General features: G+C 54.0%; 1 protein-coding gene across 1 annotated transcript in view; it reads left to right on the top strand.

Annotated features, from left to right (window-relative positions):
- ZC3H7B (zinc finger CCCH-type containing 7B) overlaps positions 1-18,127 on the top strand; it is a 62,592-nt gene that overhangs the window by 23,192 nt on the left and 21,273 nt on the right. The window contains exons 2-9 of the mRNA XM_055328172.1: positions 1,734-1,792; positions 5,197-5,230; positions 5,356-5,553; positions 6,770-6,928; positions 9,764-9,844; positions 10,647-10,703; positions 17,125-17,167; positions 17,758-17,948. Of these exons, the coding sequence (XP_055184147.1) occupies positions 1,740-1,792; positions 5,197-5,230; positions 5,356-5,553; positions 6,770-6,928; positions 9,764-9,844; positions 10,647-10,703; positions 17,125-17,167; positions 17,758-17,948 (816 nt within the window). The 5' untranslated portion in view covers positions 1,734-1,739. The remainder of the gene's footprint in view (positions 1-1,733; positions 1,793-5,196; positions 5,231-5,355; positions 5,554-6,769; positions 6,929-9,763; positions 9,845-10,646; positions 10,704-17,124; positions 17,168-17,757; positions 17,949-18,127) is intronic.

Genomic DNA, 18,127 nt, shown 5'->3' with positions numbered 1-18,127 from the left:
GCTGTGGGGTAGGGCGTGGAAGGGGCCTATGAGGGGCCTGGACAGAAAGTGCTGGCCTGAGGCCAGGCGGCCCCAGCCCCCTTCCCGCTAGGTGGTGGGAGCCCCAGGTTCATGTTCTGACCCAGGGGAAGGCCCATACTTCTCCTGGGCTGCCACTGGGTGGGATGAGCTGCCCCCCAGCAGGCCTTCCAGTCCATACATGGTTCCATGGAAGCCAGGAAGGCTGTCTGGATGGGTCTAGAAGCTCCTGGGCCCTGGAGAGCTTGCCCTAAAGGTACCTGAGCCCCTAGCTGCTCTGTCTGAGCCTCCCATCTCCTTTTTTTTTTTTTTTTAAGATTTTATTTATTCAGTCATAGAAACAGAGAGAGAGAGACAGAGACACAGGCAGAGGGAGAAGCAGGCTCCACACAGGGAGCCCGATGTGGGACTCGATCCCGGGTCTCCAGGATCACACTCCAGGCTGCAGGCTGCTGCAGTTGCTGCTACTGCCAGCATTGCTGGGGCCCCAACTCAATACCCACCAGATCGGGGGACCCCACCCACTCCTGTAGAGCGAGCAACACCACCTCCAGGCATTATGGCTCCTCCACCTGGTATGAGACCACCTATGGGCCCACCAATTGGGCTTCCGCCTGCTCGAGGGACACCTATAGGCATGCCCCCTCCAGGAATGAGACCCCCTCTACCAGGAATTAGAGGTCCACCTCCCCCAGGAATGCGTCCACCAAGACCCTAGGATACTGTTGATTCTTCTTAAGTCCATTTTTTTCCTGCTATGTATCTTGTGAAACTGTGTGATTGTTTGTGAGCTTTTGTTCCCTCCTTGATGCATTAATATTAGCTAATAAATGCACAAAGCAATTAAACTGCAAAAAAAAAAAAAAAAGCTGTGCCACCGGGGCTGCCCGGCCTCCCATCTCCTTAAACAGTGTTCACTCCCTGCCTCTCTCAAGCAGGTCTCCTGCATGTGTTCAGTACCATCACTTGCTGTGCAACATCAGGCCAGTCCTCAGCCTTGCTGGGCTTGTCTTCCTGGTCCAGAACCTGAGGAATTCCCTCCATCTTGGCAAAATGGGGCACACACCATGCTGCTTGGCTTGGTCTGGGCCAGGCCGGCTCCGTGTGTGTGGACTGTGCAGAGGGGCTGCTGGTGGTAAAAGAGGGTGGCCTGGGTTCAAATCCTGCCTCAGCTGCCTGCCTGCCGGCTCATGACTGGGGCTCCCTGAGCTCCTTTCCTCCTTGGTGAAATGGAGACAGAATGACACCTGCCTCGTTGCATTGTTGCAAGATTCAAAGAGATTCTTATACAAAGTGCCCGCCCCAGCGTGTGGCGCTACGTTGTAGCCATAATTAGCTGCATCATTTTGCATTTTCTGTATCTCTTCTCCTTGGACTGAGTTGGCTGGGAAAACAAGCTTTTCTCTTGGAACTTGGGGTGTCTGGTGCGGTACTGCCGTCCGAGCCATGTGTGAGAACAGGCATGTGGCCTCCAGGCAGCCCCCTGCCCACCAAACCCACCACACAAAACCAGGGTCCAGCAGCACTGCGAGGAGGGCAGGAGCTGCGTGGCTGGGTTCAGATGGCCTTTGTCGGCCATGAGACCGGTCACTGTCCTCAGTGTCATCTGTGAAACGGGCTGCGTGTGGGAATGAGAGAGACTACGCCGTGGGGTGGGCACTGTGACCAGCCAGTGGCCCCTGCTGACTAAATGATAAACTGCTCTCTCCCCCCAGAGACTGATGGAGAGACAGAGACGGAAGGCGGACATCGAGAAGGGGCTGCAGTTCATTCAGTGAGTGTGGGGCAGGCTGGGCAGGCTGGGGCCTCTGACGACACTGCCCAAGGCCTGCACAGGCCTCCCCAGCTCCCCCTTTTCTTCCTGCTAAGCCTCTGCTGCCCAGGCTGCCTTGTGTGCTGGGGAGCGAGGAGGTGGGACATGCTAGGAAGGGGCTGGAGGGACCGGGGGGTAGATCGGTGACCCCCCTCCAACCAGGCACACACATTCCCTGACACTGGCCACCCTTCTGTCCTGCTCACTGTACCATTTTACCCTCACCCTACACATACGGAGGCACACATCCTATTAATTCTCCTGCTTACCTGTGTACATCCCAGGCTCTGTGCTGGGCTCTTCACATCCATTAATCCTCACAACAGCCCAAGGTGGTCTTAGTTCCATTTTGCTGAGGCTCAGAGAGGTTAAAAAACTTGTTTATGGTCACACAGCTTTATTTTTTATTTTTTAAAGATTTATTTATTTATTCATGAGAGAGAGACAGAGAGAGAGAGAGAGAGGCAGAGACACAGGCAGAGGGAGAAGCAGGCTCCATGCCAGGAGCCCGACGCAGGACTCGATCCCAGGACTCCAGTATCACACCCTCGGCCAAAGGCAGGCACCAAACCGCTGAGCCACCCAGGGATCTCCTCTGGTCACACGGCTTTAAAGTAATAGGATTTTTTTTTTTAGATATTTATTTATTTGAAGAATTTTTTTTTAATTTTTATGTATTTATGATAGTCACAGAGAGAGAGAGAGAGAGAGAGGCAGAGACACAGGCAGAGGGAGAAGCAGGCTCCATGCACCGGGAGCCTGACGTGGGATTCGATCCCGGGTCTCCAGGATCGCGCCCTGGGCCAAAGGCAGGTGCTAAACCGCTGCGCCACCCAGGGATCCCTATTTGAAGGATTTTTATTTTATTTATTCATGAGACACACAGAGATTTTATTTATTCATGAGAGACACACAGAGAGAGGCAGAGACACAGGCAGAGGGAGAAGCAGGCTCCCGGTGGGGATCCTGATGTAGGTCTCGATCCCAGGACCACAACCTGAGCCAAAGGCAGATGATCAACCACTGAGCCACCCAGCTGCCCCTAAAATACTAGGATTCTAACCCAGGTCTGGCTGGCCCATAACCCACATTTCTTTCCATTATTTGAGCTCCCCCCTCCAGTCTCCACATGCCATGTTTGGAGGGTTTTATCCCATTTTTCCCCTTCACACACAAAGTATTTTTACTAACTTTTTTCTTTTATTTCTCTTAAATAGATCCCAGAGGCACATTTATCATGACACTAATGAGTTAGCTGCAGGGTCCCTCACTCAAATGGGTCCTTTCCGAAGCCATGGAAGGTTCCTCGAGCAATTCTTTGTTTCTAATTTTGTGGATTTTTTTTTCTTAGATGGGAATCCCCACACAACTAGGATTTACATCTGTCTACCCTCAGATAAGCTCCCCAATTTTGTTTTCTCACACACCTGTAAAACACAACCTGCCTCTTCTCCACAGCCTGGGCCCTTTGTCACACACACGGTATCTACGATATTCTGATGGAGCTTGTGTCGACAGCCACACACTATCCTTCCCTCCACTTGCATCATGGTCACTCTGTCTTGCTTAGGCCACTGGGAGAGCTGTGGCCCACTATTCTCTCCTCTCTGGGCGGGTCTCCTTCCATTTGAGGGTACTGCTCAAATTTTATGCAGGGGCCAATCTGATGAACAGAGTGAACCTTGCAAATATGGTCTTTCTTTCTTCCTTTTTTCTTTTTTTTAAGACTTTATTTGCTTATTCATGAGAGATACAGAGAGGCAGAGACATAGGCAGAGGGAGAAGCAGGCTCCCTAGAGGGAGCCAGATGTGGGACTCGATCCCAGGACCCCAGGATCATGACCTGAGCTAAAGGCAGATGTTCAAGCACTGAACCATTCAGGTGCCCCAAATACTGTCTTTCAACAGAATTGTGTCTTCAAGTCACTGATTTCTGTGGAGCTGGACCTATGAGTCCTGCATCCTGGTTCCCTCACTTCCTGGGTGCTCTCCACACCTGCGAGATGAGATAGGCCCCTTCCCTCATGGAGTCATTGTGCTTGGGGTAAATGGTAGCTCAGTGTTCTCCTTCCCGTCTCCAGAGGGGAGTTCCCAGAAGGTTTAGCAATAGGACAGCCTCCTGGGAACCCATATGTTTGTCTCCTAAGGGATGGCTTTATAAGATAACACAGTAGGACGTGCTTCTTTTATGATTAACTGTCCTTTCACATATATAGACTTTGTGTGCTAAGCATTTATTAGGCACCTTTGGGCACCAAGCACTGTAACAGGGCCATAAAGCGGTTTGCACAGGTGGGGTGGTGCTGGCTTGTGTGGAGCCTTAAACATCAGGATGAAGTGACCTTGAGGTAAATAGGGAGCTGATGCTGGAGGTGGAAGGCCAGGTAGGAAGGTAGCAATGGGGCCTGACTAGGTGGTAGAGGGAGCAGTGATGGGCCCTGGTCCCGGCAGTGGAGAGTCAAGTGAGAGATCAAGATGGGAGCCCCACTGTCACAATCAGGGACACCTCCTCCCACACACACACAGGGGACCTCGGCATCTCCTCTCACCACTTCTCACTCACTAGTTCAGGCTGGTCTTTCTTGCCCAGGTGTTGACAGCAGCTCCGGGCAACAGAAGGAGTCCCAGCCCTGCACTCTGGCCCTGGCTCTAACACTGACCTGCTGTGTGACCTTGAGCAAGTCACTGCCCCGTCGGAGTGTGTGTTTTCCCTTCTGTGCCACGAAGGACTGGGAGACTACCCTTCTGGCTTAGCCATTTAGCGTGACAGATGTGCCTCCATTCTCCTGGGCTGTCATTTTCTTCTGCACTGAGCTGGATTTCGTTGGCCCCAAGTGGAGGAGAGGATGCCCACAGCCCCATCTGCTTTGTTGGGGCTGGCATGAAGGGTCAGGCTCTGAGAGTTACCTGGCATTGGCTGGGGGCATGCATGTTCTGTAGGAAGGGATGGGGGACCTGAGATTGACTCTTGTGCTACCTGGAGCCTGCATTTGCAGGTTTTGGTCCATCGAGGTGTGGTCATTCTCAGAGAACTGATTTCTTAGGATGAGGACAGCTGGCTGGAGCTGGAGCTGGCCTGTTCTGTCTCAGCATCTGAACCTGGAAAAGCCTGGCCATGGCTCTGGGGCAAACACAAGGCCTTCCTCCAACCCCCTTCCATCAGAAATGGAAGACGAACATGGTGTTGGTTTAGGGAGAAAAAACTGCCGTCCCCTTTCTAATCTGTGAGGTGACATCTGAGATCCGAGCTAGAGGAGTCCGCTCCTGGCATGATCTGTGGCCTTTGGCTCAGGCTACTGGAGCTTCCATGAGTCTGAGATGCCAGGGCTCACCCAGACTTTGTATCTCTCTCCTTTTCCTGCTAGGTCGACACTACCCCTAAAGCAAGAAGAATATGAGGTGAGTGTCAGCTGCTGGGCTGGGGGAAGGTGAAGGGCAGGGATGTCCAGGAGAGGGGGTGAGGTGTCTAAGCCTTGGGCTACATGGAGACCCCTGAGCCCCCTCTGCCCCCTGCCCCCTGGCAGGCCTTTCTGCTCAAGCTGGTACAGAACCTGTTTGCTGAGGGCAATGACCTGTTTCGGGAGAAGGACTATAAGCAGGCCCTGGTGCAGTACATGGAGGGGCTGAACGTGGCCGACTACGCTGCCTCCGACCAGGTGGCTCTACCCCAGGAGCTGCTGTGCAAGCTGCATGTCAACCGGGCTGCCTGCTACTTCACCATGGTGAGCCTGTCGCCTGCCCTTCCCCTCCAACTCTCCTCACTCTGACCAGCACATCCCCAGATGCCCTGCTGAGCAGGCTCAGCCAGGCGGGCACTCCTTGAGCCTCTGCAGGGCCACTCCTCCTCCTCTTCCTCCTCCTCCTCCTCCTCCTCCTCCTCCTCCTCCTCCTCCTCCTCCACCACCACCACCACCACCTCCTCCTCCTCCTGTGCGAGTCTCACCATCCACTCCCACGGCTCTCAACCCCAGCTTCACCACAGACTTCCCTGGAGAGCCTTTAAAGTACTGATCTGTGACAAACCGAAAATGGTTTGTCATGAGTCTCAGCCTCACCCCAGGTGAATTAAGTTAGACTGTCAGGGTAGCCTGGGCAGTGGCAGGAATCTGGACAGTCAGGGCTGAGAACCACTCCCCTCATCACTGCTGCCTCTTTCTGCAAATCCCTGGCCTTCCCTCTCCTCTCTCCTGGGCTCCGTCCCTTCCTGTCTCCCCCAGCCTCCCCCCCCCCCTTTTTTTAAGATTTTATTTATTTACTCATGAGAGATACAGAGAGAGAGGCAAAGACACAGGCAGAGGGAGAAGCAGGCTCCATGCAGGGAGCCTAAGGTAGGATTCAATCCCAGGTCTCCAGGATCACACCCAAAGACAGGTGCCAAACCGCTGAGCCACCCAGGTGTCCCTCCCCCTGCCCCCTTAAAGCTTGGGCCTCCACCTCGTCCCTGTCCTGCTTGCTTACTGACTTTGTCACTGACCACATCCTCCGGGAAACTCTGCTGTGAGCTCTGCAGAGGACCTAGTAACCCCTCTGCAATCCAGAGTGGACTGTTCTGGAAAAGCATGTGTCTACCAGATGCCTGTTCATACCATCTTCCGTCCCCTGAGCTGCCTTCATGATTCCCCTTGTTCTCAGAGGTGCCTTTATTACTCTTGGTCCACAGTGCTCTGAGCCCAAGGCAGATGTACAGGTAGATGAGTCTGAAACACCACACTCATCACTGTTAGAATTTGAAGGCCCCTCTACTCCAGGAGCCTGCCAGGGTGTGTTGGTTGCCCTCGACCAAGGAGTGAATGCCAGAGCTGTTTCTGGGGCTCTGGGGCCCCCCACCCCAACCCTGGTCCTCCAGCATCCTCCGTCTCTACAGGGAAGGGGGCAGGAGACCCCGGCTGGAGGGAGGGAATAGGTGCCCACCGCTGAGCCACCCACCCCTCTCTGCAGGGCCTGTATGAGAAGGCGCTGGAGGACAGCGAGAAAGCGCTAGGCCTGGACGGCGAGAACATTCGGGCGCTGTTCCGCAAGGCGCGTGCCCTCAGTGAGCTGGGGCGGCACAAGGAGGCCTACGAGTGCAGCAGCCGGTGCTCCCTCGCCCGGCCCCATGTGAGTGCCCCGCGGCAAGGGTCTGGGCTCTTGGCTCTTCCTTTTTTTTCTAGATTTTTTTTTTTCATGAGAGACACACAGAGAGAGGTAGAGACACAGGCAGAGGGAGAAGCAGGCTCCATGCAGGGAGCCCAATGTGGGACTCGATCCCGGGACCCCAGGATCACACCCTGAGCCGAAGGTGGACTCTCAACCACGGAGCCACCCGGGTGCCCCTCGGCTCTTCGGAGCCTGCTTCCTCCTCTGTGGCTCTTACTCTCACGTACGATAGGGACCCTGAGCTCTGGTTGTGTTTCAGGCACTGCTAAAAATACACCGTGTGTTAACTCACCTAATCCTTGCATCACCCCTTTGAGGTAGATACTCTTATTATCCCCATTTTAAAGATGAGGAGAAAAAAAAAATAAAGATGAGGAGACAGGCACCAACAAGAGATAGGAACTTACCCGAGATCACAGCTGGAGCTTACCCTTGAACCCAGGCAGTCCGATTCTAGGGTTGGCACTCTTAGCCTCTGTACTGTACGGGTACTGGGTGGCAGTGAGGACCAGTAGGGGTGCCACATGTGCTGGGATACTGATGTCCAGGCATTTACTAGGTGGGGGAGAGATGGAGAATTGACCTGTAGTGAGCCTTGCTTGCCCTGACGCACACACAGTGGGACACCTGCCCCCCTCCCCGTTTATTCATCCATTTAACAAGTATTTACTAAGCACCCACAAATTGCCCAGATCTGTGCCCTTCAGGGACCCACAGTCTGCTAGGAGATGTGAAAACAGTCCCCCCAGTCTAGGCCTGGCTCTACTGTGACTCCCAATATGACTTTGGACAAAACACTTCCCCTGTCTGCATATCGACTCCATGTCTATAAATTGCTCCTCCTACTTTATCTCTGAAATAATGAGTATGAAAGGGCTCAGAAAAGGCTCAATTCTGCCCCAAAGTGATCAGGATCTTGGAGGGCTCCCTCATGGGAGGAAAGTGGACTTGAGTGGGGCCAGAAGAAGCAGGAAGGATCTGGGTGGTCAGAAGAGAGGAGAGGCCGGGTGCACAGTGGTCAAGGACATGGGTGTCAGAGAGCTGGGTTTGGATTCCAATCTTGGGTCAGCCATTTACTAGCTGTGTGACCTTGAACACACACAGGTTAGTCTCTGTGAGCCTTCATTTGCACCCTTGTCAAATGGGGGTGATAATATGCCATGCATCACTGGGCTATGAGGATGGAATCCAAAAAATCATACCTCAAGGCAGTTGGCACAATAGCCAGGCATAGTAAGTTCAGAAAACATTCACTGTTACTATACTTTTTGTTTATTATTTGTGCTTCTCCAATTCAATTTAGTTCATAATTGAGATATACAGACAGTATATCTTTCTGTCTTTCTTTTTAAGATTTTATTTATTTATTCATGAGAGACACAGAGAGAGAGAGAGAGGCAGAGACACAGGCAGAGGGAAAAGCAGGCTCCCTGCAGGGAGCCTGATACGGGACTCAATCCCGGATCTCCAGGATCACGGGCTGGGCTGAAGGCAGGCACCAAACTGCTGAGCCACCCAGGGATCCCCAGTATATCTCTTTCTTATGACAGTAGTCCCTGAGATATACAGAATTTTCTAGTGTCTAGTATTTTCTAGATATACAGGTCCACATCCAAGTCTCATGTTTACCATTCGTGGGCAGGCAGGGTGGCATTTACCCCACTGTATGGGTGAGGACGCTGAGGCCCAGCGAGGCTGCTGACTTGACTAAGGAAAGTGCCCAGATGAGAACTTCTGACTACGAGGTGGGGGATTCCCCAGCTTTCCGGTCTTTGTTGGCAGATACTGGTTGAGCCCTGCTCTGTGCTGGGTACTGGGGACCAGTGATGACTAAGACTCTGGCCCTGGGCTCTAGGAGCTCATCAGGTAGGGAGGTAGACAAATACGTAGGATGTTATAACATCCCTGTGGCCCCTTTGCTACCTGGACCATGGTCCTACTTCTTTGTTTGCTGGTTGGTGTTCACAGCTAGATAGGAGCCTCCATGAGGCCCAGACCCTGTCTTCCTGTGACGGTGGTGTCCCTGGCTCCTAGCCCTTGCCTGGCACATAATGCACATACAGTAATACACCTTTGGAGGGAGGAAGGAATGCTGGGTGCTCTTACTGAGCACTAACTGTGGGCCAGCCATGTTGCAAACCTCCCACATTCTCGCTCCTATGAGCCTGGGCACCACCCACATGTCCTCCTTTGCAAAGAGTTCCAAGACATTGTGTGGTGAAAGAAGCAAGTTGTAGAACAATAGTTATAATATGATCTCACTTATGTAAAAAAAAAAAAAAAAGGAGAAAATCGTCACAAAGCAAAACCAAGCATCCTTTAGAGGTCCATAGGCACCTATGTAAATTCCTAGAAAAGGTCCATAGGGAAATAGTTCAGACCACAAGGCATGTTCCCTCTGGCGAGGAGCCTAGGGCGAGGATGGTGGTAATGCAGGGGAGCAGTTGCTCTCTCTGCAACATTTCAGCCCTCTACAGTGACACTACTACTTGCTGAATTTTAGAAATAAAAAAGATAATCTAAGAATCCAAAATAAAAATTATTCCTTTCCCCTTCCCACAGTAAAAGGAAAGAGGGAAGCATGAGTTCTGGTTCAGCCTGATCACAAATGAACTGTATGACCTGGTCAGCCAGTGACCCCTCCTGGGGCCTCACTCCCTTGTCGATAATGTGGGGGTAACTGCGGATATCCACCCCCCCCCCCCACTCCTTTGAAGTGCTGCTCAAGGTCTCCGGAGCATAGCTCTGTGAGCTAGGGCAGACTGACCCACTCTACCCTGCGTCTTGCTGTTGCAGGATGAAAGCATAACTCAGCTTGGTCAGGAGCTGGCTCAGAAGCTTGGGCTTCGAGTTCGGAAAGCATATAAGAGGCCCCAGGTAGGTGGGCTCTGGGCACTGAGGGTGGGTGGGGGTGCAGATGGGGAGGTCTGAGGGGGGACCAGGCACCTTCGGACAGAAGCGGGTGAGGGTGGCCGGGGCCAGGTCAGGACAGAGGGAAATGATCTTCCCCCCCTGTTACCTGAAAGTCCTGGACTGACTTTGAGAACCTTTTGGGAAAGCAAAGAATGGCCAAAGCTTCCATTTTACCTTAGATGTCAGCTGCTAAAAACCTGCTCCCCACGCCCTGGCCAACTTAAATGCCCCCAGAAGTGGCCTGAGTTGACACTGGTGTCCTTTGGCCTTATGTTCTCAAATAACCTCTGTATGGGGCATATTTGAGACCTTGGTATCTGGGTGGCTCTTTCAGATCCACATTTATTCATTTGGCACCTACCATATGCCAGGAAGCCGCACGTAGGAGAGGGTATGGCTCTAGAGTCGGCTGTGACCTTGAGCAGCTTAGCTCTCTCTCCCCTGTGGTTTCTACATCTGGAACATTGGGATAAGTATGTCCACTTCAGGGGGGTTCCTGGGAGGATCGCAATGAAAGAATGTTTGATGTGGCACCTGGCACACAGTAGGAACATGTGTGTGGAAGTCCTCTGCCTGGGTCCCCGAAAATGCCCGAATCTGACCCAGAGATAGGGCAGGTAACTTCCAGCAGGCCTAGGGGCAGAGGACCTTAGGGTACTACAGACCCCAGCTGCCTGTGTTGGGGTCCCCTCTGCTGCCCTGGCTAATGGGACCCTAAGTGTGTTTCCAGAATGTTCATCTCTTCCCACTTCTCTGATCTCTGCAGGAATTGGAAACGTTTTCTCTGCTCAGTAATGGCACTGTGGCTGGCATGGCAGACCAGGTAGGTGGGGGCCCGGACCCCAAGCCTCCCGCCCTGCCTCCAGTACCAGCCTATCATGAGAGCTTTGGATTCCCTCTGTGGGGTATACAGACCCGAGCGGTAGGTCCGGGGCCATCAGACCAAAGGGTTGGGCTCCATCTGTCCCAGTCCCCACTGCTGGGAGCCAGGCACCTGCCCTAGGAAGAGGGCATGACTGACAACCTGGGTCCGGGCCAGACTCAGGGACAGCTCTGGGACGCACAGCTCCTCCACCTCGTAGGAGAAGCCTCCTGTGACCACAGGGCAAAGTGTGGGGACAGGCTGTGGCTGTTGTTGGCAGGAAGCCTGGGTGGCCTGGTCCCAATTACCTTTCTGCTCCCCCCCCAACCCTTCCTGCTGCTGTTGCTTTGCTCCCCAATGGTCTTTCGCATCTAGGCTTCCAGGTCTCTGAGCCTCAGATTTTGAATCTGTGAAATGAGGGTGTTCTGTCCCTAGGCCAGAACAAGGGAGCATGCCCTGAGAAGTGTGGCACCCGAGGCAGCTATGAGAGGTGGCTGCTGATATCACAGCATCATCCTAGGTTTTAGATGTCCTCACTCCCAGGGCCAAGACCCTTGTACAACCCTGGCTCATCCCGGGGGTGCTGACAGGGGCCCAGTACACACGTTGGACTCTCCTACTGGTCACCACACATGCTCAGCTGGACTTTGAGGCTTTGGGGAAGACAAAGGACAGGCTGGTGGAGGCTGGAGTCCTGCCTCCTTGTTGTACATAAGGGGAGACAGAGGCACAGAGTGAGGAGCGGACTGTGCCAGCATCACACAGAGACGGCAGCAGGCCTGATTGCCTTCTGAGTGTTATAAGGCTTTCATCCGTTCACTCAGCAAACTCCCAGGGAACCCCTGGGCTGGGCACTGGGGCATAGCTGAGCTAGGCAGGCGCATCCTTGCCCTTGGGTCTTCCGGGTGCCAAGGGAAGCAGATGTGGATCTGCCTGTAGAACATTCCTCATGGATTAAATTTCTTTTTTTTAAATTTTTATTTATTTTATGATAGTCACACACAGAGATAGAGAGAGGCAAGGCAGAGACACAGGCAGAGGGAGAAGCAGGCTCCATGCACCGGGAGCCCGACATGGGACTCGATCCCGGGTCTCCAGGATCGCGCCCTGGGCCAAAGGCAGGCGCTAAACCACTGCGCCACCCAGGGATCCCTCCTCATGGATTATAACCAGAAATTTTGGGGGCCTGGCACATACTGGATGCTCATTAAAAAAACAAACAAACAAACAAACAAACAAAAACCATACACACACACACATATATGTGTATATAACGTTTTTCTTTTCTTTAAGATTTTATTTATTTATTCATCAGAGAGACAGAGAGAGAGAGAGAGAGAGAGAGAGACAGAGACACAGGCAGAGGGAGAAGCAGGCTCCATGCAGGAAGCCTGACTTGGGACTTGGGATCACGCCCTGGGCTGAAGGCAGTGTTAAACCGCTGCGCCACCCGGGCTGCCCAGTTTTTTTTTTTTTTTTAAGATTTTATTTATTTATTCATGAGAGAAACAGAGAGAAAGAGGCAGAGACACAAGCAGAGGGAGAAGCAGGCTCCATACAGGAAGCCTGTATAACATTTTTCTATAACAAAATGCCATGGACTGAGTATATAAATGACTTATAAATGCCTATAAATGACAGAAATTCATTTCTCACAGTTCTGGAGATAGGAAGTCCAAGGTCAGGGTGTCGGCAAATTTGGTATCTGGTGAGGACCTGCTTCCTGGTTCACAGATGGCATCTTCTAGTTATGACCTCACAAGGCAAAAGGGTCAAGGGAGCTCTCTGGTGTCTGTGAATCCCATTCATGAGGGTTTCATTCTCACAACCTCATTACCTCCCTAAGGCCACACCTCCTAATACTGTCACCTTAGGGGGTAGGATTTCAACATATGAATTTGACATACATTGAACATTTGACAGATATTTAGACCATAGCAGTGGACGAAAGACTGGAGAATTGTAAATAATTTCACAAGGCCTTAAGGGAGGGACTCCTTACTCCTATTACAAAGGAGAAACCAAGGCCCAAGCAGTTAGATGACTTGTCTGAATTCACTGAGCCTGGGGCTAGGTACGTGGTAAACAAAACATTCATGGGATCCCTGGGTGGCACAGCGGTTTGGCGCCTGCCTTTGGCCTAGGGCGAGATCCTGGAGACCCGGGATCGAATCCCACATCCCACATCCCACGTCGGGCTCCCGATGTATGGAGCCTGCTTCTCCCTCTGCCTGTGTCTCTGCCTCTCTCTCTCTCTCTCTCTCTCTCTCTGTGACTATCATAAATAAATAAAAATTTTTAAAAAAAATTAAAAAAAAATTCATAGTTCCTGCCCTCCAAGAGCTCACAGTCCAGGGTGAATGGATATTAGCCTGATAATTTCTGGTTATAAACCATCATGAGAGCTGTAAAGGCAAAGTGTGGGGAGCCGCAGGCCGTTGGAACAGGGAGGTTTGATTTAGATTGGGCATCAGTGACCTTTCAAATGAGACCTGAAGGTTGAGGAGTAAGGAGGGGCATGGTGTGCTGGTAAAACTGCATTTCAGACAGGGGATGGTATGTGCAAAGGCCCTGAGGCTAGGAGGAACTCAGAGTATGGGTGGGACCAAGTGGAGGGGAGGCAGGGCTGCAGTGGGGCTGGAATAATAGATAGAAGCATCTTGCACCTGGTGAGGAGCTGAGTCTTCATCAAAGGAGTGTTGAGAAGGCATTGAAAGGGAAGAGTATTGATTCTGTTCATTAATTCAGAAGGGGCTTATTGAGGGCTTCTATGTGCTCAGGATGGAGTTGATTGAGGTAATGGATATACAGCGGAGGGGAAAATAGCCAAGGAGCCCCACCCTTATAGAGCTTACATTATAACTGGAGGAGACAAAGAAAAAGTCATCAGTGATGTGGAGATGAGGGCTGGGGAATGCTGGGGCAATTGGTTGCAGTTTTAAACAGTGAACAGGGAAGGCCTCAATGAGAAAGAGACACTGGAGCAAAGACCTGAAGATGAGGGATGTGTCTTGAGGAGGTCTGGGGGGAGCTGGCAGAGAGAATGGCCATTGCAAAGGCCCTGAGGCAGGAGAGTGTCCAGTGTGTGGAGAGAACAGCCAGGACGCCAGGGTAGCTAGAGGGGACAGCTAGAGGCCAGGGTGTAGGACTCCTCTTTCCTCTTGCTGGAGGTGATAGAGAGGCAGGGGGTTATTCAGGCACATCTTATTCAGAGTTCTTGGATATCATTCCTGGAGCTGAAGAAACTGGGACTCCCATCCATTTTCTGCTGATAGTGGCTTGATTGCACCTTATAGAGCTAGGGTGGGGTGACCCTGGCTGGATACTTGATGGGGTGTCCCTGCTCCTTCCTTCCCCTCCCACAGTGACTGCCCTGATTAAAGCCACATCCCACTCTTCCAGGTCAGGTTGGCCTCCCCTTCCTGTCCCCCAAGGTAAACTCTGATAGCCAGGCCTCTGATCTCTCCTCAGCATGGAGACCCTCAGTGATTGTTAATTTAAGTGACTGTTTGAAAGTAATCAACTCCAGTTACTCTTGCCTGGCATTAGGCTCCCCAGCAGTCTAGTTCCCATGTCCCTGTCCATCTTCACGCACCAGACAACGTGCATGTATGCATATCTCCTGGGCTCCGCAACAAGCTCATGTGAGAGCAGGACTGTGGGTTCCTCTGTTCCATACATCCACATGGCACCACTTTGGAGTCAGATGGGTCAGGTCTCCGCTCACTGATGGCATGTCTCCCAGCTTTGGGTTCCCCTCTGAAAGACATAGATGATGGTGCTCAGTTCCCGGGGTGCTTGTGTGAATGACATGAAGGCAGGCATGGGAAGCCAGCAGCCTGGCACCCGGGGCAGGTTAGGGGCCCCTCCCCATCCCGTTCCAGCCCAATGCACACATCTTTCCTCGGTGTCAGGGCTGGGGGAGTCTCCAGGCTCCTCTCAGGCTGGTGAGTGAGGGCACAGCGAATCTGCTGCTCGTCACAGCAGGCAGGGCCATGGCAAATGTGGCTGGGTGCCCAGCTCCACAAAGACCAAACCTCAGTGTCCATGGAGTCTGCAGCCTGGGGGCCACAGATGGTGGCACCCATGGCAGTGTGCACCCAAGCTGCTGCCAAACTGTTCACCCATCCCTACAGCCACGCTGGGGCCCCCACCGCATCCATAAGGGCCAGGGCTTGTCATGGGGATGGGGATCTGGGAGGAGCCCAAGCAGAGGGGACTCTACAGTGGAGACCAGGTCAGATCCTGCTTCACTGGCCAGCATGGTGCTGCACATGTGCACACACGCATCCACACACTTCCGTATCCACATACCACGCACACACACATCCATAGCCCACACTTACACATCCACAGTGGTCTAAGGATACACGGAATGGAGTATGGGGAGTGTGTCAGCCAGATCCCCTGCCCTGGAGCTTTTACACAGACATTGTGTGTGAGCCTGGCCGTAGGCATCCCTACAGGGCTCTCCAGCAGGGGAGTCCTGGTCCTTCAGCCAGTCAAGCACCCCACACGTGTGCCTCGTAGTGGAGACTCATGAGCAGCACCCACAGGGAGCTTCCTGGGACCTGGGGATGAGTCGGGCATGCAGGGTGCCTGTGCTGGGGCTGCGTCTCGCCAGTGGGAGGGGCACAACACAAGGAAAGCTGTGACTTCTAGGAACACATAGAACCTGAGGCGGCCTTGGGTGGAGAGGACTTCCCAGAGCCTGGGTGGCAGGATTCAGGCAGGTGGAGAGGAGGGAGCAGAGCTCAGAGCCAGAGGACCTGCTTGAGCATGGGCCTCGGGGCAGGAGAGGGAGACTCGTACCCTCCGGGACCACAACACTAATTCTCCCCATGGGGGTTTGGAAGAAGCTGGGCTTTGTAGCCAGGCATGCGTTTAGGTTCAGGTCTTGAGTCACCCTTATCTGAAGCACCACTCCACCTCTCAGGGAGCTGCTAGTGCCTGCCACTTTGTGGTGGCTGTAGGGTGACAGTGAGTCACATATGAAAGCCACTGGCACAAGGCCTCAGAGAGGAGGTGCTCCGGAAACCTCGTTGCTGTGTGAGTGTCATGAAGCAGGAAACGGCAGGGAGAGAGGAGCCAAGCAAGATGGGCTGGAGCTGGGTGATGGGCAGGGTGCCTGGGGGCCGTGGACAGCACTGGGCAGGGAGATGCACAGCCATCCCTAGGGATGCTCATCTGGCACCTCTTTTCCCACCTTTCATGTTTCATATGCTTACCTGTGAGAGCAGCAGCCCTGACCCAGCATGGCAGCCCTGGTTTGTGCAGACACCCCCTAGGACACTGACCTGCCCATCTTTGCCATGCAGGGGCCAGGCACCAGGGCATGAGAGGGTGTTCTGTGCAGGGGAGGGGAGGCAGCACAGAGGCCTGGGGCTGGGGTCGGGGCAGACTCCCAAGGCCCCAATCAGACAGCCACTCTCTGGCCCAGGAGTAGCAGCTTCCCTGGACCAACATCCCTGTGGGTGAAGGGACAGCACCTGGTAGGGCATCTGGATCAAGGGCTGAACTCGATTGGCCATGAAGTGCTGGCCCGGCTGGCATGAGGCAGGGCACTGGGTACGTCTGGTTGCTGTTAGTGCCACCATGGATCCACGGGATAGGATGGCTAAGGAGTGAGGCCCTGGTCCTCCTGCAGCTGTCGGCAGGTGTGCAAGGGAAATGGGGTCACTCAGGGCCCTGCCAGGGAAGGAGGACTTCAGCTGGACCATGTAGGACTCCGAGAAGGGGAGGATGTGCCAGGATTGAGGAATTACTCAGGCCGCAGCCAGCGGAGCACATGGGACATGGGGGAGGCCAGAATGTGGAGGCTAGTGGACAAACACCCAGTCCATCCAGGCCAACTCCTGACAGGCACAGAAAGCCCTTCCTAAGGTCTACGCAAACATCAAAATGATTTAAAACTGTCCTAGAAGGCCACGGAGCAAGCCCAGGCCCAGCTGCCCCTCCAACAGCAGGTCCACGGGTGGTGGTGGGACTCCGCCTGGGCTCATTCAGCCTGGGGCTGTGACAGGGGAGGGGACACTGGTGGTTTCGAGGCATGGCACTTTTGTCTTTGAGCTGCAAACTATCCATGCAGGGCACAGAGTAGGAGGGCCAGGTAAAACCCCCGCCACCCTCCCCAGGGTGTGGACCCTATCCTGTGATGGGTAAGGAAACTGAGGCTCAGAGGTTAGATCTCTTACCCCCGGGGCTGCCCCTCTAGAAAGGGGCAGATGTGAGGCTTGTCTGGCTCCTCTCCCCTGCCCCCTGGCCCCTGCCTGTCCAGTCCTGTGCTTAATTCCAGCAATGGTCCCTGGGGTGGGGGTGGGGCGGGCACCACGGCCTTCCTAGCCCACATCTGCCCAACCCCCTGTGTCCTTCCTCTCCACAGGGAACTTCCAATGGATTGGGGTCCATAGATGACATCGAAACAGGTAGTGTCCCTGATTTGAGGGCCCGGGGTAGAGATGGGTCCCCGGGGAAGGGGAGGCGGGGTGGTCACCCCTCACAGCCGGAACCTGAGGGTTCCCTGCCCTAGCGACTCCCTGCAGCATGAAAGAAGATAGTGGGTTTGGGAGAACATGCTCCCTCTCAGGCAGGAGAGGGTGAGGGCCTGCCACATAGCAGGGTAGCGCTGCTCTCGTCTCCTCCACTCCAGGCCAGTGCCTCCCCCTACTGGGAGTCCCCTTCTCTCCCTCACTGGCTTCCAGGGAGGGTCACGCTTACCAAGCATCCCTTAGGGAGACCGTTGCTTCCCCCAGGTAGGATGTTCAGGCACTGAGCCAGGCCCCTTCAAGAAATACTGTGGGACTGAAGGACCCGCTCCTGCTCGGCAGCGGCCGGCCTTCATTCTGACTGAGCCTCCAGCCCTGGAGTCAGGCCAGCAGGGCAGGCAGGGTTCCTGACAGGAGCTGGGGAATGGAGGGAAGGTGTTGCGTGAGGACCTGAGGGCCCTGGAACACCTCCTGTCCGTCCCCCCCACCCCCGCCTCTGGGGGCTGCTGATCCCACCTTCCCATCCACAGATTGCTACGTGGACCTGCGAGGCTCCCCTGCCCCGCTCCCCTCTGCCCCCACAATGCCCCTGTTCCCTCACGTTCTGGACCTGCTGGCCCCCCTGGACAGCAGCAGGGCCCTGCCTGGCACTGAGAGCCTGGACGACTTCTCTGATGGGGATGTCTTCGGGCCGGAGCTGGACACCCTGCTGGACTCACTGGTGAGCTGGGTTGCTGCCCTTCTTCTGCTCCCCCGAGCCCCAGCCCCACCCAGAACCCCCACACATTCATCCTCCCGTCCCACCAGGGGTGGAGGGAAGGTCCCATCCCCATGTCACAGTTGGAGAAACTGAGGCCTGAGGAGGGAAAGGGACCTGCTTGGGGTACAGACGTGAAGCTT

Source organism: Nyctereutes procyonoides, unplaced genomic scaffold (genome assembly GCF_905146905.1).
Source record: "Nyctereutes procyonoides isolate TBG_1078 unplaced genomic scaffold, NYPRO_anot_genome, whole genome shotgun sequence".
Lineage (NCBI taxonomy): Eukaryota > Metazoa > Chordata > Mammalia > Carnivora > Canidae > Nyctereutes > Nyctereutes procyonoides.
The sequence above is the reverse complement of the archived record's forward strand: the minus strand, read 5'-3'. Positions and strand labels throughout refer to the sequence as shown.